Source organism: Crotalus tigris, unplaced genomic scaffold (assembly GCF_016545835.1).
Source record: "Crotalus tigris isolate CLP2741 ecotype Arizona unplaced genomic scaffold, ASM1654583v1 scf7180000017611.44802233496:7321179, whole genome shotgun sequence".
In the NCBI taxonomy this organism is placed as follows: Eukaryota; Metazoa; Chordata; class Lepidosauria; order Squamata; family Viperidae; genus Crotalus; species Crotalus tigris.
In genome coordinates, this window is record NW_024096511.1 from 3,924,955 (window position 1) to 3,947,788 (window position 22,834).

The 22,834-nt window shown below is 37.0% G+C and overlaps 1 protein-coding gene across 7 annotated transcripts in view; it reads right to left on the minus strand.

Annotated features, from left to right (window-relative positions):
• Positions 1-2,196: 2,196 nt before the first annotated feature.
• TMEM200A (transmembrane protein 200A) overlaps positions 2,197-22,834 on the minus strand; it is a 47,064-nt gene continuing 26,426 nt past the window's right edge. For 5 of the 7 annotated variants that reach the window (XM_039324495.1, XM_039324523.1, XM_039324515.1 and 2 more), the window contains 2 exons: positions 12,634-12,753; positions 2,197-6,516 (listed from right to left, as the gene is read on the minus strand). In XM_039324495.1, coding sequence (XP_039180429.1) covers positions 5,022-6,500 — 1,479 coding nt within the window. In that variant the 5' untranslated portion in view covers positions 6,501-6,516; positions 12,634-12,753 and the 3' untranslated portion in view covers positions 2,197-5,021. Of the gene's footprint in view, positions 6,517-10,513; positions 10,648-12,633; positions 12,754-22,834 lie in introns of all 7 variants that reach the window. The other 2 variants (XM_039324505.1, XM_039324532.1) reach the window with 2 other exon arrangements.

The following is a 22,834-nucleotide window of genomic DNA, read 5'->3' on the forward strand; positions in this document are numbered from 1 at the left end:
ACTAGCTTTCTTGTTTTTTAGTCTAACTGTACAGTCCAGTTGTGTCCTGTTAATAATTCCAGCAGTCTATCATATTGACTGATGGGATCTTGTCAATGCCCCTGATGTTCAAGTAGTGCTCCAGGTATTATTATGTGTCGGTAATCTACAGTTAGATTTATAATCTAAGACTAATGAGAACTCAATAATTCACATTTTATCCAAGGACTTAAGAATCATTAAATTATTCTAAGCAGGATGTGTTTTTGTAAAATTAGGGTGTTCAGAAAAATTCAATATTTCCACATTTCAAGGAAGTCTTGGGTATTGCTCTGAGGACTCCAGTCATATTTGGTATAACAACAGATTTCTGCAAGTCCAGATATTGTGTAATTTTTTCTAATTGTTTTTTCTCAATCCTAGCATCACTCAGAACAGCAGCATCAATGAAACAGACTTTCTTGTTTTCAACAACTGTTATATTAGGCATGTTATGAATGAGATGCCCATAGGATCTTAACCCACTTATTTTCCAAAACCTTTTCAACTTGATGGTCCCAGTAGTTTTTTTTTTTTTTTTTACTGTATTCAAATAAAAATCTCTGGCAAAGTGTCCAATGAATAATTCTGGCAACTCAAGTTATTATAATTATGTGTGGGTAATCTATAGTTAGATTCACTGTGTTATTTTTGGATTGCAGGGGACCTCTAGGTAAATGTGTTTTTCTTATTTTGCCATTTTTTAAAGTTAATAATAATAATAATAATAATAATAATAATAATAATAATAATAATAATAGTAAAGTTGGAAGGGACCTTGGAGGTCATCTAGTCCAACCCCCTGCTCGGGCAGGAAACCCTACACCATTTCGGACAAATGGCTGTCCAGTCTCTTCTTAAAAACTTCCAGTGTTGGAGCATTTACTGCTTCTGGAGGCAAGCTGTTCCACTGATTAATTGTTCTCTGTCAGGAAGATTCTCCTTAGTTCTAGGTTGCTTCTCTCCTTGATTAGTTTCCACCCGTTGCTTCTTGTCCTGCCTTCAGGTGCTTTGGAAAATAGCTTGATTCCCTCTTCTTTTTGGCAGCCCCTGAGATATTGGAAGTTGTAGAAGGTAATGTTTTCTAGAACTTTTTAAAGGATTGTTGTTATAGTACTGCTTCTTTTTCAGGCTTAGCGTGGCAAATTGAAATGGATTTTATACTGCTTTTCTTAAATTGCATTGATGATGGAAATGCTTACACTTAGCATATTTTTTACACAGGCTGCCACAGTTTTTTTCCTATCACAATGTTACTAATTGCTTTTTGAAAAGCCAAATAAAGGTTTTATTTTGATTTTTAAGTAGAGCAAAGATAAAAGAAGATAGGGATGAAACTTATACCTGTTTTCGGTCATGTTCAAAAATAAAAACTAGTGCTGTGATAATTCAATAAAAATACAATATACCTTTGGGCCGTACTTTGTCTGATGTACAGTGGCCTAGAGCAACGGTCCCCCAACATTTCCAGCTCTGCACACCATTGGTGGCAAGTGGAGCTTTGCGCGCAAGTGCACACATCTGCTGCTTGTGCAAATGTAGTTTTGTGCACTTGCCCACTCGCCCGCCAATGGTCCACAGCCTGGGGGTTGGGGATCCTTGGCCTAGAGGTGAAGATGCTAGCCTCCCACTTGGAAGGTTGATTGTTCCATCCTAGGCAGCGACAGATGTTTCCATCAGGACCAAAAGAGAAAATATATGCTGTGAACTCCATGTAGGCATCAGGAAGGGTATCCAGGCAGTAAACACTCAACTCATTCCATCACCCTGACTCCACCCCAATAAAAAGGAATATAGGATTGCAAAATGAAAAAAGTGGGTTAGAAATATGCATATATATATCAGTTCCTTCTGATCCACATATTTTTCTTCTTGGAAATTCTGAAAGATATAATCCAACATAGTCAAAGGGTAGCAAATTGGAGAAGAACCTCATTAGAAATGGACACATCAAAAGAATGGATCAAGTTGTAGGATATGCTATAAAGAAAAAGGATGTCCTGTCTTGATAAAATTATCTTTTGGAATAAATTTTGCCCCACTATAACTACATACTACATAGAGAAAAAATAAGCAGCAAGAGCATATGTCTAACTGGGTGAAATGAGCCATTCTTTCACCTCTATTGATATAACAGCAGAACTACTGAATACTAAGGAAACAAACATTTACCATATATGCAGTTATATGTTTTGCTTTTATTTGAAAAAATAGTAAATGTAATAAGAACACTGACCAGAAAGTTATTAAAAGCTTCATAGCAAAATATTGAGTCAACTCTGTTACAATATTTAGGCTTGAAATTCTAATAAGTTAACACCATGCCTCAATTCACTGGGCAAGTAATGCTTTTGTCACAGAAAGAGTTTATTAGAATACAGACTTGGACAACTATAGAAAAAATATCTTTCGCAGTCAATTAAAAGTAAATTTTGACATATAACTATTTTGGGAGAAGCTAGTAAATCAATTCCTGAGTTATTTATATTATGTCCAACATCTTTCGATAAATTAATACTGTGATCTTGTAGGCAAAACCACAAACAAGAATGGACTACTTGCCTATTAAGCAAGAATAGGCTTCAGGGTGGCCTTCTTCAATTTGATGCTACTAAAATAATCTTGGGCTTCAAAATCTCAGACAGCATGGACTTTAATTTGCTGGCTGGAAAAAAAACTGACATCTGCATAACACCAAATTGTGAAAGGCTTCTCAGAGAGGCATATGAATTTATTTCTAATGAACATTCACCCTACTAATTTAACAATAATTTTCAGTGTCAGTATTGCTGTCTTTGTGGCATTTCACAATCTGATTTATCACTGCAATTGGCTGTGTTACAGTAAAGAAACATGGTCTAGAGGAGCTTCATAACGGATGGTGGTAGGCATAATGAATTTCTTTTTCATGTTCAGAAAAATTATACTGGGCAACAGGACACCAATTCTGTTATTTAAAAATTTCATCTAAATTCACTGTCTTCTAGGAACACTTGTGTAGGCTATCTGCATTATAGAAAAAAATAACAATAGGGTGAACCAGTTACAGGAATCAGTTGGAGGATTTTTTTTAAGCTATTTAATAGACTTAATTTTGGAGTGAAGCAACTGTATCCAACTTGGAAAAACTGATAAAAGATTTTAAAAAAATATGAATGGTGATTACATCCATAATCTTCCAGTGGAAATCATGAAATGCCAGAACTTGACAATTCTATATAGACACTTCTCAACAATTGAAGCGTAACAAAACTTCAGGTAAATAATTGTAACAATAAAGGAGAATATCTTAGCTCAGGGTTGAAATGAGGGGGTCCTTAGTGCTCCCTGAACTTGGTTGTTTTCTTGCAGACGTTTCACTACCCAAACTAGGTAACATTATCAGTGCAACAGGGCTCAGAGAGCATCAAGGACTTCCCTCAAATAACTCTAAGGATATGTGTGTATGGGTGTGAGTCCTACATTACTTTAAACATTGTTTCTATGTTACAAAAGGGCAAGCTATGTTAACACTTGTAAAATGTAAAATTCCCTTCTCTGGAGTTTAAGCAATATATGGCCCTCGTGATGACGAAATACTATGATCTCTAACCAGCTTGCTGAATCTCTTCAGTAAACAGACTAATGGTGGATGGGTGGGGTGGAAAGAGAGGATGCAGCAAGAAGTAGTGATAAAGCAGGAAGTGATTAAAAAAAAAAACCTTTGTTAACACCTCTCTAACTATTGGTCATTTTTACCAGAACAATATATATCGCTCCTTGATAAACTGCCAAATAAAGCTACAAGGACCTTTGTGTTAAACTGCATCAGAAATAATTTTGGGAAGAGGATGATAAAATTGTTTCAGTTTCCTCCCACTCAACCCTGGGTGATAAATAACAAAAGATCTACCTTGTATGTCCTTCGATATAATAGTAGATCCATAATAATGGATCTTCTTCATTCATGAAATAGGAATTAGGTAGTTTCGGAAAATGTACATACTATTATTTTTAATTTGCATATTCCCCGTTTTCCAGAAAATCCCAAATATCTAATGTCATTTCACTTAACATTTTTCCTATATATAAAAGAAAAATGGGTGCAATCTATTGAAATAAATGGAAAGTTACTGAATAGGTAATATTTTAGCATTCTCCAATCATGTACCTTCCAGATATGTTAAAACTATTACTTTCAATGCTGGTTTGACATTCAAACATATCTAATTGGGAAAAACTATTATTTTTGGTAAGTTTTGCAGGACAATAGCCTTGGATCCTCTGCTTGTAACATATTTGGCTTATATTCAAACCACTATGCAATTCTCCATGCTCAGACTAGATATGGACTTTTGTTTTTTGAACAGTAGCAACTGAGGCAAATGACAATTCTCTCTGGTAGCAGATGAAAGCTTTTAGATACAGAAAAGGGGAGAAAACAAAAACATCCAGAAATTTTGAGTTCATCTTAAGTACCTTTGAGGATTCTACAAATGATACCAAATATGATCTTGGTACTTCAGACTTTATATGTTTCCATTGTGAGCCAAAAACATCATTCTTAAACTTGCAGTCTCCGATGGTTCTGAACACTGAAACTTATTTAATCAGCCACAACTCTACTTTTAACTATGAAAAACAAAAGCAAAACAAAACATCCTTATGTAGAAACAAAAAACTGACTAGAAAGCAATCTGGATTTAAATCACTCAAACTTGCTGAACAAGTGGCACAGTAGTTGTAAATTAAGATATTATTTCTTAATCTACATACAATTGCCACCTAATGCAATCACTAACCAAATAACATTATGTCAGGGCCATGTTTTCCTGAACAAGCTACTTAACTTTAAACTTTTGTCATTGTGATGAAAAAAATATTTTCAAACACAAGGCAATTTTAATCAGAGAGAAATATTCAATAAGAATACGGTTGCACTAAAAGAAATGAAAGGAAGGGTTCAAAATGTTTATTTTATAAAATAAATACTGTCAAATATATTAACTGTAGTCATCTGATCATCAAAATCTTGTTTCTGAAGTTCCACGCTTTAAATTGTTACTCAAAAACTCATCATGCTCAAAACTCAAATTATTGTGAGATCTGGAAATCATCAATAGTTTTTCTTTATTAGTAAAGTCTTTCTTCGCTGCAGCTGGTGGTATGAGAAGCCTGTCCATAGGGTCTTCCTTATTTTCTAGTTTCATATAACCTTTGCTGTTACTACGGTCCAGTCGTGGCCAGCTTGGATGTTTTCTTTGTTCAACTTGGACAGTGAGAGTAGAAGGACCCCTATCCAAGTCTAGGGATTTTGAATGTGCAGACAAGTGATGCAAAGAGGTGTTAGACCCGAACTGTTGTCTGGCTGCACCAGGTGATAAGAGCTGTCCAGTGCTGGCTCCAAGAGTCATTGAAGATTTGAACTGACTGAATGAAGAGTCTCCATATAAAGTATTGCGTGGCAACAAATCATTGGCAGATTTGTAGCTATCACCAGTATTCATTAATGGGAGAGCCAAAGAATCCATGGACAAATTTCTAGGTCTGTCTCTACTCCTTGATAAATCCTCAGTGATATTGTCAATACTTGGTTCATCAATAACACAGTTATTCAGTTTGATTACAGGTAATGTGAAAGCATTAATGGAAGATGACACAATCGATTTTGTTTCACACTTCAGAGAGCCACTGCTTCTTTCGTCCCTCGCTTTCCCAGAGTGAGGGTAAAGGCCAAAGACTGAACCAGAGTGTTCCATCAGCAAAGGTGACATAAGATTTGGGATTGATTTCTTGGTCTCATTTCCAGCAAGTTCATCCTCTTCATCGTTGCTAACCCTTTGGAAGTTGCTTGCAAAGCCTGAGAAAGGAGCAATTGTATTTGCAGCCAGCCGGGATGCACAAGAGCTTCCACCATGCTTGATTTCATTCTCTCCTGCCAAGCCGGTATAGGCACCGTTCAGCTGCCTTTGCTCACTGATTCTCAGAGTGTGGATGTCAATTACAGTGGAATAGATGTCCCTCATGTGTATGATTTTTGTCTCCTTGTCCCGGTTTTCATGAAGCATGGCATTTGCACAAATAAAAATAAATATTCCAATCCCCATAGTGAAAGGCCCCAGCATTTTCATTTTATCAGAATGTAAATGCTGCTCAAGGAAGCGCATAATAAATCCCCCTCCTCTTCCTATTAACTGAGTCTCGTTTAGTGTCAAGCTGTCTTCAGGTTCCAGGAATGAGTCTTTTGGGGGCCAGTAACCAAGAATGGCCATAGCAATTCCGAGGAAAGAAATCAGCACTCCCAGGATAAGGAAGAATCCTGATGGGGAATACAGTCGGATTTTGCCTCGGACTACAACCACATCCGTCCTTGGCCGACGCTTGGCTGGTTTCTGTTCCTCAGGAGCTGGTGATGTTGCACGACTGAGATGGTGTTGGGATCTGGCAGAATCTTGCCTTTTTAAGGCAGCCAGTCCTGTTATGACTCCTCCGGTGGCTATCATAATTTTCTATTGTGATCTGGAATTGAAAGCAAAAACAAAAGACTTCAAAAAGTAACAACAGGCACTAAATAGGTAGCATTCGGTACTTCGAACTCCCCAGAACTGTGTAACTCTAACCTGTAATTTAGTACACTCAGAACTCTTCATAATACAAAGACCGAGTGCGTCGTATAATATACTGTATGCTGAATATATTCTGAAACTGTCTTATGTAATTACATATTAAAAAATTTACTTGTAAATCAATACAGGTAGTCCTTAATGTACGATCACAATTGAGCCCAAAATTTATGTTAGTTAAGTGACAAATTCATTGAATGATTTTTGCCCCATTTTATGACTTTTTTTGTCACATTTGATAAGAGAATCACTGCAGCTGCTGAATTAGCAACCCGGTTGTTATGTGAATCTGATTTCCCCACTGACTTTGCTTGTCATAAGGTCGCAAAAGGGGCTTGCATGACTCAGGGATACACTGCAACTGTCATAAATGTGAGTCAGTTGTCAAACATCTGGATGTAAATCATGTGGGATGCTGCATTGGTCATAAGTGTGGAAAATGGTCATAAGTCACTTTATTCAGTGCCTTTGTAACTTGGAATAGTCACTAAGCAAACTGTTGTAAGTCAAGGACTAGCTGTACATGGATTTCCAGCAGAGCTAAGAATCAAATACAATGTCCATAACAAATGAAATGTCTGTTCAATAGTAAAATATCTTATCTAGTAAAATCAGTAACAAAGAATATAGATTTTAGATGCCAGTCTTGAAAACACTTGTGATGCTATTTCTTGATTTTTTTTTTCATAAGTTATTTCAAGTCATTAAAATACTGATATTTATTTGCAGGACCATATAGTGCCAGGCATTGCTTCATATAAGTTCCTGATGTTAGTAACAAATGGTTGGAACTGTGATTTCACCAATGCCTGAGATGGAAAAAGTGACAGCTAGATTCAAGATCACCTCTGATGCTTCAGAATAAATTTATTTTAGAACAAAATCAAAATACTTTTACCTTTCAATTTGTATTATACAATAGCTTTTGCATGATGGATTCCATGAATCTGAGCATTGTGCTATTTAAAGTTAGAAAATCAGGGGCTTTTTTTTTAATGAGCATTGGAAAACTACTATGAAGTCTCTATTTCAAATGAGATGAGACTGCATAGGTCAGTGGTAGCGAACCTATGGCACGGGTGCCAGAGGCGGCACTCAGAGCCCTCTCTGTGGGCACGCGCGCTGTCGCTGGGTTTTATAAAACCTTTTCGCTTTAGGCCTCCACTGCCATATACAAAAAAAAAAAGGTTCAATCAATCAGTCAATTTCAACTTCTCACGGGAAAAAAAAAGATCTTGCAAAGTTGGAATTGATTGAACTTTTTAGTCCCACCCAGTCTGCTGTTACCATCGCAGCCACACCCACCCAATGGGCCACACCCACCCAATGGGCCACACCCACCCGGCACCCGATGATGCATAAGTGGGTTTTGGGTTGCAGTTTGGGCACTCGGTCTCTAAAAGGTTCACCATCACTGGCATAGGTACAATAGTGGTGCCAAATTAATGGATGTTTTTTTTTCTCTTCAGGGATTATTTGCACAAGTAATTAAAGCCTGTCCTTCTCACCCAGCAAGAAACAGAAACTTATTAAGAATTGACTTAGGACTACCAAGCAATTCCAGTAAACAGTGGCTAATTAATCCAATTAGGAATCAAAACCAAGAAGCAGAAGCTGCTTTAAAGAAAAAAGCAACAAGATACCTCTAATTAAAGGGCTACTTGGAAGAAAAAGCAAAATAGCATTTTGGAAATTCATGTTGGATAACTTGATATTGCATGAGGTTTAAGAGCAATATTGATACAAATCAAGACTGAAGGAAGCAAAAAAAAAAAATACTCCAGAATATGAAGTTATTTAGGTTCTTTGTAAAAAATTTCACTGTGATGAAATGAGCAGTGAGAAACTAACCATTTAAAATTACACAACAGTCCAAGCCCAAACTTTATCCTGTTAAAAAGCAAAGATTTAGCCACTGAAGCTAAATGCATGTCAGATGGCATGGGGCTGATATAATAGACTGAAATGAAAGCATGCTTCAACAATTTATACCGAAGAGAGTGAAAAATGAAAATAGGAACATTCCAATTTACAAGGGAACGCGAAAAATAGAAAAAGACAGCGAGCGATTAGCTTGTTTGGGAGAAGATTTCTATGCTGAAACAACTTTTTCAAAACTTGAAACTCTTATCTCTTTGCATAGACATTTATTGTAGGAAGTAAAAAGAACAGCAGACCAGTGAATTCATAAGATGGGCTGGATTCTATGAAGTGAATAGTAGGTTGCCGCTGAGAGGACTTTTAAGAAAGAGCTAATGCTGCCTGGAGCAAGCACTGCAGATGCTTAGCAACAAGAGAACACCAACACGGAGCCTACAGACCTCTTGGTAGGCCTGGTGGTAGAGCAGGTTGCCATGACAGCAGTAGCACAAGAAGAAGAACTAGGTATACTACTGTTGGCCAGCCTCACAGCAGGGGCACAAAATCAGAACTTGGTATATCTGCTACAGATTTACTGAGACTAAAAACAGAGGTAAGAGTGACACAAATGATCCTAGCACTGCATGGATGCAGGCTAATTCACACTTTAGATGTGCCACTATAAATCAGGACTGATTACAATCCACACGTATACATATATGTAAGTAAGGATGGTGATAAATGATCGTGCAACTTTGAAAAGGCAAAGACTTTCTTGGCAGGCCACACACTTTTCATGGAGAAGACCTGGCAGCTCCAGATGAGGCTGGAAAGTCCTGTCTCAAATCTGAGGTTAGATAGATCAGTAGTCTGACATGTTGTCCTTAAACTCTGAAGATATGTGATTTTGATAAGTCCCTCCTTCTTGCTGTGTCCTTTCTCTGGACAAGTCATTCCCACATCTAGTATGCAGAAGGCTACATACTGGCCAATAGTTGGAAGCAAAGAGCTAGGATTTTTCTATATGTCTCTGCTGCCATATCATGATCATCTGAATTTCTGCAGCCGAGATATGGTCTTGTCATGCCAAAACATAGACTAAAAAACATTAATGTGCATCTTTGACTAAGTTCTCCTATGACACAGTCTCATGCTAATCCAGTATTGAATTATTGGCTGAAAGACATCTAATTGAGTCATTCAATGTAGCTTCTGAATTTGCTCTGTCTTCAACCAGCCAGCGAGGAATAAGACCATATGTAACAAAGACACAGGAAGCCTTGGCACAGGGTAAATTTGTATGTTATCAGTTCAGTGATTACAATATAGGGAAAATCTAAAGACTGAGATTCTGCAGTCTATAATTCTTCAATTGCAAGCTATAAGTAAGCCTTGATCCTTATGTATCCAGACCAAGGGCTCCAAGGGTTTTGGAGGCTAAATCCTATTAAGAGTGCTAGGCATGTTTAGCCTAAAGAAGACAAGAAGGGAGATGTGATATTAGTTTTTCAATCCATACGTGAAGAGATGTCACAGGGGAAATAGTATGGATTTATTTTCCAAAGCAACCGGTAGATGGAAGCTCTATAGCAGTGGTTCTCAACCTTTTTAATGTCGCGACCCCCCCCCCAACCGGTCGTAAGTCGAGGACTACTCAACCGGTCATAAGTCGAGGACTACTCAACTGGTGCAGCACCATTTGCAGAATGGGACTTTTGGCGGGCTCAGCAGGGCAGAGACCGCCTGGACAATTCCTATTGGCTTTTGAAAGCCAATAGAATTAGACTCTATTCAAGAGAGTCTATTCTATTGGCTTTCAAAAGCCAATAGAATAAAAGGGAGTAGCACAACTAAGGAAAAGGGGGGAAAATGGTGGACTGCGTTGTTTGGCGACCCCCGTGAAATGGTCGTTCGACCCCAAATGGGGTCCCGACCCACAGGTTGAGAACCACTGCTCTATAGTAAGAGATTCAAACTTGAAATAAGAAGGAATTTCCTGTCTGTGAAAGCTGCTAAGCAATGGAACAACTTGCCTTCTAAAGTCATCGATGCTCCATCCGTTGAGGTTTTCAAAGAAAGACTGGACAGCCATATGTCCAGGAGCCTGCACTGGGCAGTGTAGTCAATGAAATACAACAGGAAAAAGAAGAAAGAATGCTATGATGCCCTGTATTACATAGTGATACCAAGGAAAGAAAGAAAAGAAGAAAAGAAAGAGATGGTGAAATTATTGTTTTTAATTGAAGTATACTAATTTGAGGAAAACTTTATTCTTATTTCATATGTTTGTCTTAAACCAAGGACAGTTACATGAAAGAACACTAACTGAACATCATTTTTGTTTAGTATTCTTTTTCTCTGATATCCTCCTACTTAGCTCATTTCCTGGTTATATTTAATCTACAAGCTCCTTGTGTTGGAAATTTGCTTTTTGCTTTTATTTCCTTGTAAACTGCCATACATATTGATGATGGTATGAAAAGAATAATAATTATGTGTTTGAAATTAACTAATGTTTAATGCATTTACTATGGCAAACGCTCAGATTGTCATGGTGTGACTTTCAAAGTGACTTCATTATTTGGTTTAGTTCATTTATTGGTGCTTTTATCTTTCTTTGCACCATTACATGAACTGAGCACATTTGTGAAATCAAAAGTCAAAATTTCCTGAGTTATATGATCTGACTACTTTAGAAGTAGCAGAGGAATCTATGTTTGGTACACATGATGATGATGTTATGCTAAAAACTAAGGAATACATTAAAAATACAGTAATAAGCATATCCATAAGCACAGCTAATAATACTGGGGGAACATACTTCGCAACTAACAACAACAACACTTGGTTCATTGGAGACTAACTTTTATGAGCCAACCTTAACACTCAGGATAAGGGCACCCACTCTTTCTAGTCCAATGAGATTGCATTACTTCAACTCCAATTTATCTATGCCCAATATAGAATTAATTTCCATATCTGAATAAGATGAAAAGGAAGTGATGGCTTGGTTGCCAAAATTCATTAGCAGAAAGATGTTCTCCTCCTCTCTCTTTCTTGCATCTAACTCAGAAAGATGAATCTTAGGATAAACAAATCTTAAGAAAACTATTTTCTCTGTGGGAAAATACATTTGCATTGAAAAAAATGTTTAATGTTATTTTTACCCTCTCTTTTCTCTGCATGTTAGACTATCACACAGGGATGTTGTGGCTCTACATTTTCCTTGCGCCCAGCCAGCGCAGTCAACTGCCCAGAATCATTCTAATATGTTTTATGTCCCATGTATATAAATATTAGCTATTTTTTCCCGTTTTCTTTCATTTTGATTATTTTAATTTTAGATTGAAACAGGGAGCCTATGAGTTGACTCAGACCAAGGTTGTATCAGCCTTCCATCCTTCTGAGGTCGGTAAAATGAGGACCCAGATTGTTGGGTGCAATATGCTGACTCTGTAAACTGCTTAGAGAGGGCTGTAAAGCACTGTGAAGTGGTATATAAGTCTAAGTGCTATTGCGATTCACTCTTTGGGCACAAACGACCTGTGTGACCTTGAGCCAATCTCTCTTTCAATCCTAGAAGAAGGCAATGCCAAAGCACTTTAGAACATCTTGCTAAAAAAATTGAACAGACTAATCCAGGCAGTTGCCTAGAGTCAACACTGACTCGAAGGCACTCACAAAGAGGGAAAAAATACAAATATGCCGTAATACTTTAACAGCGGGTTAGGAAAGCAAGAAACATGTGATTACTTGAGTGTTCAGTACAAATATTGTCATAATAAAGAGCTTTAATATGAACGCCTACCCTGAAAGAATAGCCCTTCTTTGCTAGCTAAAGTATTAGATAACTAAAAGCCTCGGGCACGGTCTTGGGCACCCGTAACCGACTGATGAGATAATAGATCAGATAAGCAAATTTGAGCTGAACGTTCTACTAAGCAGTTCTTCTCTGCCTGCTACTGATGGCAGCCAACTGCTGATGATAGCCTATTGCTAAGGCTGATAGAAAATCTGTTCAAGGAGACCAAATCATGTAAACTTGACCTGTGACCCCTTCTCTATTTCAACTGAGCCATGTAAAATCTTACAAGCCATTCCTGTTCTTTTTCCACTTTCTAACTCTTGCCACCCTCATTCTTGATGTACCTACCCCCACTCAGGTACTATTAAAAGACTGTCCTTTCAAACATCACTTCTCTTCAGAACCATCTGTGGTGGCAATCGCATCTTGTTGCCTCTAGACAGTCGCTCATCACTATCCAGCAGTTATCTGTAAATGGAACACAAAAAACAAAAGGACAACCATTTGTATGAAGCACAAGCTCTCCTGTGGGTTGCCCTACTAAGCTCTTTAAATCATACTTCTTTCTTCTGAGATTAATCTTTTTTTTTTCAATCCTGATTTTTCAATCTAGTAGATATGCATTTACCACAATAAAAATTACAACAATGAATTAAAAAGGGAAGTGAGGGTAGGAATTAGTACACTGAGGCTAAGAACGCTTTTTCATCCATCATGCCTTCACAAACTGGTTAGATTAATCAGAAAACCACATTTATCTTCCTTAAATAAGATTAGCAGAAGCTATTCCTGAAGGCCCACCTGCTTTTAAGAGCATAATTGCTTTTTTCTTACTCTAAGAAGCATTTCTAGTTTCAAGAGGTACAGCATTCATAGCAAATCAGCTGAGAAGGAGCAAAGAGGCAAAGAGAATAACAACACAATATACTAGCTTAAAGGCAATTATAATTGCTCTTCCCAAGCAGGAACACCAGTGTCAAAAGATATGCACAGTGTATAATACCAAGCTTTTTAGGAATATGGATGTGAATATTATTACAATAGTGTAAATAAAATTAAAGGTCAAATATACTTCTAACCATAAACTCCCTATTTGACTGCTATTTCATTCTTCCCATCTCAATATTTTTTCCTTTTGTTTCTCCTTCTACATAACAGATTTGCTAAGACTGATGTACAATTGGGACTGATGGATAAACAGCTGGAAAAAAAGTCATGGAACTTTGTTTTATATATATATGGTGACTGCAGTGAGATGATTATAGGCTCAAAAGTGGAAAGATCCATACTGCCCAAAATGGAGGAATGGTTGGTGAAGATGATGGGACTTGCAGAGCTGGCTAAATTGGCTTCCTTGATTAAAGTAAAAACAACTTCATTTGTCGCTGACTGGAAACACCTTAAGGACTTTTATATGAAAGAGAAAAAATGAACTTTTGTTTTGTGGTTTCATGATTAGAAGACATTAATGATACTGTAGAAAAAAGAGAGCTTTTTTGTAACCACAAGTAAGGAATAATTTTGTTATCATACTACAGTATATTTGCTACAAAGGAAATCAGAAAGCTTTTGTATTTCTTTTTATCTTGTCTTTTTTGCACTTTTTCTTTTTCTCCCTTTCCCTTTTCTTTATTTTTCATTGGTTTTTGTTAGTTTTTAAATCTTCTTTTAAAAACTTTTAAAATGCATAAATAAATACAGTAACACATTTGTAGAGGCAAATAAAATCTTTGCCTTTGCTTCAGCAATCTTTAACTATTCCTCTTCTAATTCTACTATTATTCACTAAATCCCACTGAATGATTAGTGTGCATAATTAAAACTCATCACTTTCACTGTTCAGTGCTTCATCTTTTAGTATCTTTCTTCAACCTCAATTGTTAATCCCATGCATCTATCATCTACTGTATAATCATCACAAACCCAAAATCTGAATGGAGGACACATATCTCATATTAGAATTTTAATGCATGTATTGTTTTTGCTAGATAGAGACAGAGATTTCAGCCTTCCCAATGTGATACCGTCCAGATATTTTAGATAATAGCTACTTTCATTCTGAATGTGAAGACTGCAAAATTATAGATTTATAATCTGACACACTTGCAAATTGGAAAAAAAATGTATATGTTTCCAATTATTAGGAAAAACATGTTCAGGGAGGCAAAAAAGGTAGAATGGAAAAATGTAGAAATGTAAACTGAAACCTGCAGGAGTGCTATAATTACATATAAATTACATATTTATATTCTATTTTCTAAGACTTAACATGTCACACATGATTTCTATTTTTGTTTTTACTATTAGATTAATTTTTACCACGTGCCTTATGCTGAAAGCTGATGGTCCTTCGAGGTTACAGAGTAGAGGTGAATTGAGATTTGAGCGGATATTCAAAATTGAAAATATAGCAGTACTTGTCCTTTTTAAATAAAGTAAATAATCCATGAATTTAATCAATAAAAGCACATTAATCAAATTGTGCATTTGATTGTTCATTATCTATCATGAAATGAAAAGTTTATTTAATCCAACATTCTGTTTCCACATAGGGGGCAAGTGGATGCTAGTAGAAATAACACATTTCTATTACTATTTCCAAGCAAGCAGTGCTAAATGACATAACCTATTGCCATCAAAACTAATAAATGATAGTCTTTTCCTCTGTGTTTATCTTAATCCCTAACAGTTTATTTCAGCGAAACCTACACTCTGAGTGATATGCTGGGTGAAGATCTTCTTTTTCTTTGTCTCTAATCTTTTTTCCCAATCAACTTAATTAGAAGATGGCTATGAGAATCAGGCACATTACTGTGGTTGCCCAATTGCAGGCAGTCCTCAATTTACAATCACAACTGAGCCCAACATTTCTCTTGCTAAGCGAGACAGTTGTTAAGGGAATTTTGGCCCATTTTATGACCCGGTTTCATGACCCGGTTATTAAGCAAATCACTGCAATTCTTAAACTAGTAACACAGTGTTGAAGTGAATCTGTCTTCCCCACTGACTTTGCTTGTTGGAAGGTTGCAAAAGTGGAGCGTATGACCCCAGGACACTGGGACCATCATAGATATGAGTCAGTTGCCAAGTGTCTGAATTTTGATCACATGACCATGGGGATGCTGCAATGGTCATAAGTGTGAAAAATGGCCATAAGTCACTTTTTTCAGTGCCATTGTAACTTTGAACAGTCACTAAACTAACTGTTGTAAGTCAAGGACTTTTCCAAGGATCTCCTTTTCTGCTTGAGATGTGAAGAATGCAAAACCTGTAGTGTAAGCTTTGACATAGGCTTAAGGCTTGAAAAAAAAAAACTCTCCAGAAAAAGTTAGAAAAAAATAGCAATCTTGTTCCCTGCTACTCATATAGCCCTGGAGTCCTCCAAGATATATTACATGTATATCATTGAAAGATTTTACTCTTGAAAACTTTTGATAGCTTCATTTTCAGATCAAGAAGGCTCAAATGATTACAGCATCAAGGAAAAGAATCCAGGAAAGAAATTTGCTTTGAATGAATCCCTCCATTTATTCCATAAACAGGAAATTATTTCACCTTTGTGGGCTGTATCTGATGCCAAACCAGATATGGGGGTCACACATGCATGCATATCCATATAAAACTATCTGGAGATGGTGCAGTTGTGGCAAGAGAACAGAACACTTCTTTCCATGCTACATAGAAGCCCTTGCAGAGCTACAGGTGACTTTTATGATACAGATGATCTATTTCTAATCCAAGTTCTACCGAATCATGCTGAGGACCTACAGTATTTTAGTAGATGATGAGGCCTGAAATAAATGTAATGTAATTTCATTTACATTTAAGTATCACAATCACAACCTGATTACTTTCAAGTGTGTGTATATAATTTATTTATTTGTATCCTGCCTTATTAGTTTTACAAATTACTCAAGGCAGCAAACATACACAACATACCTTATTTTCCCTACAACAACAACCCTGTGAGGTAGCTTGGCTGAGAAAAAGTGACTGACCCAGGGTCACCCAACTGGCTTTCATGTGAGACTAGAGCTCATAGTCTCCCACTTTCTAGCCTGGTGCCTTAACTGCTAGACCAGGGGTAGGCAACCTTGGCTCTTTTATGACTCGTGGACGTCAACTCCCAGAATTCCTGAGCCAGCATGGCTCAGCATGGAAACCTCTCCATTTCTCCTCAGCACAGCTGGCTCAGGATGTCTGGGAATTGACGTCCACGAGTCATAAAAGAGCCAAGGTTGCCTACCCCTGTGCTAGACCAAACAATTTATCCTCTTTCCTTTTAAATATAACAAATTAGAAGCTGATATTGAAAAAGTACCAGTTCCCCAAAGTATCTTGGAGAGTACTCAAACCTTTTGACTATCTTATGCAATCCTGGGGCTTCAGGTTGTATATATCTAATCTGTCCTTTAAATTCACCACTTAAACTTCCCCTCACAAAAGAGTATGAAGTTTACAGAATCAAACCTCTTTTTTCCACAAGCTTCAGGGCACGCAGTCAGAAATAAACCAGCAGATTTGAAATTGCGGTTTAAAATGGAGATAGGCGTAATATTAAAAATTAAAGCTTGCATGCAAATTGAAGTGAGCTGGGTTTTCTTTAAGTAAAACATTCATAGGACAGAACTGCACAACTAATTTTACTTGTAAGTGAGTCCTGTTGTACACTTATTTCCGCTGGTTTTCACAAACCACTAGAAAAAGCCTCAAGCCAAATTTATTTCTCTTCAGCGAAGAGACATTGAAACAATATTGTGAAATGCTTACCTTGCACACCATCAAGTCACAGATTCATTTTCAAATGTGCAAAACTAATATGCAAACAAACAATCCCTCCCCCCCCCTCAAAAAAAATCTATATTTCTGCAAAGAGCGATATGGTAGTCTGATCCTTTTCCATTTTCAAAGCAATTTTCTGAGGCAATACTTTCTAACATAAGTTATGTTTACAGTTGTGATTTTGACTGACTTCAAAGTTGCGAACTGATATTGGCAAGCAGTGCTCATAAGAAAAAAAAAATAGGCATGCTATTGCTGATACCATAGATGTTAAACTATATTGCCTGTGCTTTCTGAATAGGCAAGTCCTGTTTTTGGAAATGTAACCAGGCAGGAGAGAAGCTTTCCTGCTGGTTACTTTGAATACATTCCTCTATTGCTTTTTGCTCTTGAAGAGATCTAAGTGGGAAGCACTGAAGCAGGCATGTACTTTCACATCTCTTTAATCTTCCCTTCCTGCAAGTAAGTGAAACTCTTCTCAAAAGGCAGAAAAATAGATTCTTTCAGCTCTTAAACCTTCTTTCTCCATCAAGAGTTCCAGGATAAAGCATATTGAACTGAATTCTGAAAGGATTATATATAAACCCTGCACTCTCCATCTATGCATTATGTTATATCCATTTTTTTTTTTTACTTAAAGCATCCTCATAAAACCTACTGTCCTAGTAGTTCAGCCTGGTAGTATTTTCCAAAGGAAAATCAATATATTGGAAGTAAAAAAATGGAAAACTGTAGCAAAAAATGCAGAGATAAAATACAACTTTTTGTTGAATTACTACTTTAAAGTTCCAGACTTGATTTAATCCAAACCAGTTGAGACATTAATGTTTCTTGGCTTTGGCAATTCTAAGACATGTCGACTTGAACTCCGAGAATTCTGGGAAAATGCTGGCTGCGGAATTCTGGGAGATGAAGTCCACACTTCTTAAGGTTTTGCTGAAATTGAAAAAACATTTCATTATAAAAAAAAACTCATTCCCCCACCATCTCTCTCCGCCACTTCTACAACTGCATACACTGCATGCTTCTGTAGAAATATCTGAATGTGGGGGACTTTAAAATGTAACGCAACGTGAGATTAGCAACTTCAGAAAGTGTTATCAGTTCAGAAGTTTGTAATAAGAACAATCTGAAAATGTAAACTTATGCTATTTTATGTAAGGACAAGGTAGCCTGAACAGAAGCAAGTATTTTGAAAAGGATTTTGCTCTGTGACTGCTTTGATGATGCCACTGTTAAGTCTTGAAATATGTTGCTGGATTACCACTGGGCAGTTATTTGCATGCCACCAGTCTGAGATAGTACCCATTTTTAGAAGCTTTTGAAACAGCCTTTTCCAACCTCACGCTCCAAATAGATAAATTAATTGGCATGTGTGGTCTAGGCCAGGGGTAGGCAACCTTGACTCTTTTATGACTCGTGGACTTTCAACTCGGGAATTCTGGGAGTTGAAGTCCACAAGTCATAAAAGACCCAAGGTTGCCTACCCCGATCTAGGTAGTTCTTTTTTATAGATACATATTATGTTATTTTTGTTTTTTTTTCAGGCACATGATATGAACAGAACTATTATATACATCTCCAACCTTCCACCCACAAGTTCTGTAATATGTAGTAAGTATATCTAATATACAAAGAAGAGTTGCCTCAAACTGCAAGAAAGGCTGGAAATAAAATTAAATAAGTAAGTAAGTAAGTAAGTAAGTGTCAAATGAAGCCTTATTTTACTATTTAATGAAAAGAATCTAGACCAGGGATGTCAAACTGCCGGCCCACGGGCAGGACGCATCATCCCAAAACCGCACCCACCCCATTGCCAGCAATGGAGAAAAAGCTCCGATATGTCGCGCAACGTCACAAGTTTGACATGCCTGATCTAGACCATGGCCAGACAGTAACAGAAATATAGATTTTTCTGTCTCTTCACTGCAATCTAGTGGTAGTCTGGATTCTGGGAGCTTAAAAGTAGTAACCATAACTATATAAACAGGAAAGAGCTCAGGTTTATTCTGCATCCTTTGAAAAACAACAGCTGAAACAATATGGCAGATCTTTTCATAAGTCTTGTAACCACAGGCCCTTGCTGGACTATTATGGAACATTTAATGCATTAAAACTGTCAGCCGACTGATGTATTTTCCACCAGGCAAAGGTTAATGTTTGCTATGTATAAATCAGATCAATTTGTGTTATTAATTTGGATGATCTCTACATTTTCAAGAAAAGCTGTCAGCAGGGCAGGAGGGGACGATGAAACTCTACTATAACATGGCAGCATAGCATGTCCCCCAAATCAACCTTCTGAATATTATTCATCTCTTTATCAAAGTAATAGCATGCAAGGATGAATTTAAATCGAGCACATCTGCAAATAGTTTGGCATGAAATCCACTGCCTTGTTAAGGGCCATATCTTCTGTCTGAACATCTGTTCTGGTGGGGAGAAGAATAGCACACCAAATATGGAGCTTAATATTTTCTTATGAAACTCCTGCTACAATAAAGATTTTAATAACAGATAAAAATTAATACATCCAGCTGCACTGCTTTTCTGCAACAGTTGTCAAATAACAATTTTCATCTTGTTTACAGAGATGCTAATACCAGTTTGTGCCTAGGACCAATCATGTTTAGTCCCTTTTGGGGTAAGCAATGATATGCAAAGAAGAGAGAATAGGCCAGGGAAATTAAATATGTGAGATAAGGAAAGAAAGAGAAAGAGAAATCTACTTCACATCAACACAATTTATTATGCCTCTCCATGCTTCTCTGTTTTTGCAAGGCATCCTTATTTCCATCATATCCGGACTACTACAGGAATTGTCACTTGTCCTTTTTAAACTTCTCACTTATCTCTTTTGAGAATCTCATCAACTCATTGAACTGCTACTCTTCCTCTTCTTCATGGCTGATTCATTCTGCCTTTATATACTGCCACTTCCCATTTAGCAGCTAACTTGTTTAGCAACTATTCACAACTGCAGTGGCAATTTTTTTTTTTAAAAAAAAAAATCATTTACAAGCACTTAACATCCAAATTTCTGCACTTAACAATGGCAACAACCAGCAATCTCCGCAGTCTGCCTGTCGGTATGCATGTATGTATGTCTCTCTTTTTCTGTCTCTCTCTCATGTGATTGCTTAATAATCATTTCATTTAACAACCATTTCGGAATTGATTGTTGTTATTAATTGAGGAGGGGGTATACTTGTTTTGCAACTCATTCCTCATTCATTCCCTCTCTATATGACCAAGTCAGTTGAAGATGCTTCTTTCACACTTTCTATTACTCTTCTATTTAATTAATATGCATCTCCCAGTCTTTTTTTTAATTTCATTTTTTGTCTTACATTTCTTTAGGTATCCCTTCCTTACTCCATTCAATTTACTTGTATATTTCTCCTGATATATCCATCACTCACTTCCACCCAATAAGGCATGGGCAAAATTTATTTATTGACATGGCCACTTCTCTTGACAAACATTAATTCCTCACAGCTGACCACCAGGACATAAGAATGTCTTAAGGATAAATGAGAACAATATTTCCAAGAACCATGAACTCATTTATTTATATTATTTGGTATATTATTTTTAACATAGGTAGCATCTAAAAGCCATTCAGAACAGGACAAAAGTAGATGGGATAGCTCTCTCCCATCAAAACCAATCAACTAATTCAGCAGTGACATACATCTAAAAAACTTTGATGATTCAACTTAATGCAAACCTGGCCAGTACCAAGATATGGATACATGTATGGAATAAACAGCATCCATGGATAATTTGTATTTTATAACATTGATCCACCTTGGTTAGTAAGAAACTGGATAAATTGATAAAAACTGACAAAACAAATAAAATAAAACTGACGAATTTGAACCGTTTTCCTGTCTTGAATAATGAAGCTTCAAGTAGTTTTTGAACATATAAATTCGGTAGATGGGATTCTACTGAAATAGGTAGTAGAAACCTACCTATTACAATCTATTATAAATTAATGCAGTGTTTCCCAAACTTGACAATTTTAAGGCATGTGGACTTCAACTCCCAGAATTCCACAGCCAGCGTTGCTGGCTGTGGAATTCTGGGAGTTGAAGTCCTCATGCCTTAAAATTGTCAAGTTTGGGAAACACTGAATTAATGGATGGAAACTTATCAAAAAAAAAAAGAGAGAGAGAGAGAGAGAGAGAGAGATCCAACTTAGAACTAAGGAGAAATTTCCTGACAGCGAGAACAATTAACCACTGGAATGACTTGACTCCAGAAGTTGTGGGAGAAACATGACTGGAGGTTTTTAAGAGACTGGATAGACATTTGGCCAGAATGATATAGGGTCTCCTGCCTGGACAGGGGATTGAACTAGAAGACTAGAAGACTACTCTGTTATTCTGTAAATAAGGCCTTTGTGGAAGTTTTGTAACTTCTAAAGTTCTTTTAGACTTACATAACATATGAGTTTAGTTGGTTTGGCTGGCTGGAGATAAGTGTTCCAAACAGAATGCTACATGAAAATATGAAAATATAATATTTTCCTTACTTATCTCTAACACCCACAGCATTAATGTTATTTTTTTTAGCCCCATCGAGCTCTCTCCATTGTGGCCCCTAATGAATAATTTTCTCCATATTTTTGCCTTTTGCCTCTGCTTCTCTAGAATGTCAAGTCTTGCACAATCTTTCATTAAACAAGACAGGGTCTATTTTGCTGTAGGCAGGGCTTTGGACATAGAACAGGCAATTTTTGCTCGGAGGAAGATGCACAGCAACAAAATCTAATCATTAATCTTTTCACTGGCCTTTCTGTTCTGCACTGAATACATCCCTAAAAATAAATGCTAAGTAAACAAACTGTAAAGAAGCAGTAATTCTGGTCTTTTGAATTTCAGCAAACGGGATTTTCCCCCACTTATCTTTAACATATTCCATGTAGAGATTATTGGGTAGCCAAAATAATAAAAGAATCAAGGTGTGCACAAGATCAAAATAAACGATTAGGTGCTCTTCCCCATTAAATATGTAGAAACGTATGCATTTGGCTGCTCACATTAATGAACTGTGGTTTCAAAACCCAACAACTGGGCAGCTGTGATAGCAGAGATGGTACAGAAGGTATGATATAGAGGCAGGCTGATTTAACACGGCAGAAGATTGCTAACTCATAGCAGCTACCCATCTTTACATTACTACTTTGAATTTCTGCTTCTTTAATCTGGAGACAGAACGTGCAAAAACAGAACCAAGTTTCCAGGGCTGAACTGGCAAAGTGAAAACCACTTTTTTATACACCGGTATTACATGGGAGGAAAAGTAAAAGAAGAGTATAAGATTGAAAGATGACATCTGGCTTCCAGCAAATGTGGTGCATAGGTGTGGAAACAGTTCTAGCTGTTGAAATATCTTTTGAGTCATAGCAGGGTTAGCCAGGTCTGTAGCAGAAGCAAACCAAGGTCTGTCAGGCCCATCATTTCATTCCTAAAGCTGCCAGCCAGAAGCTTCTGAAGCTCTTGTGAAAGTGTTCCTGTTTGCCCTCAATGCAGGGTTGTCATTAAGGGGGTTGCCTGGTTACCACAGGTAAGTAGAAAATGCCCTTAGGGTGTCCTGATTTAACACTAATTGGCCAGCTGTAAAATTAACCATTTTTATTATGAACATTAACATCATAATCTAAAAATTGTCAATTCAGTGTTGTTTGACTTTCAGCAGTTATTGAACTATGAACTATGATGCTAGTACCAGCCCCCTCTGATTATTGCTGTCTATTTAT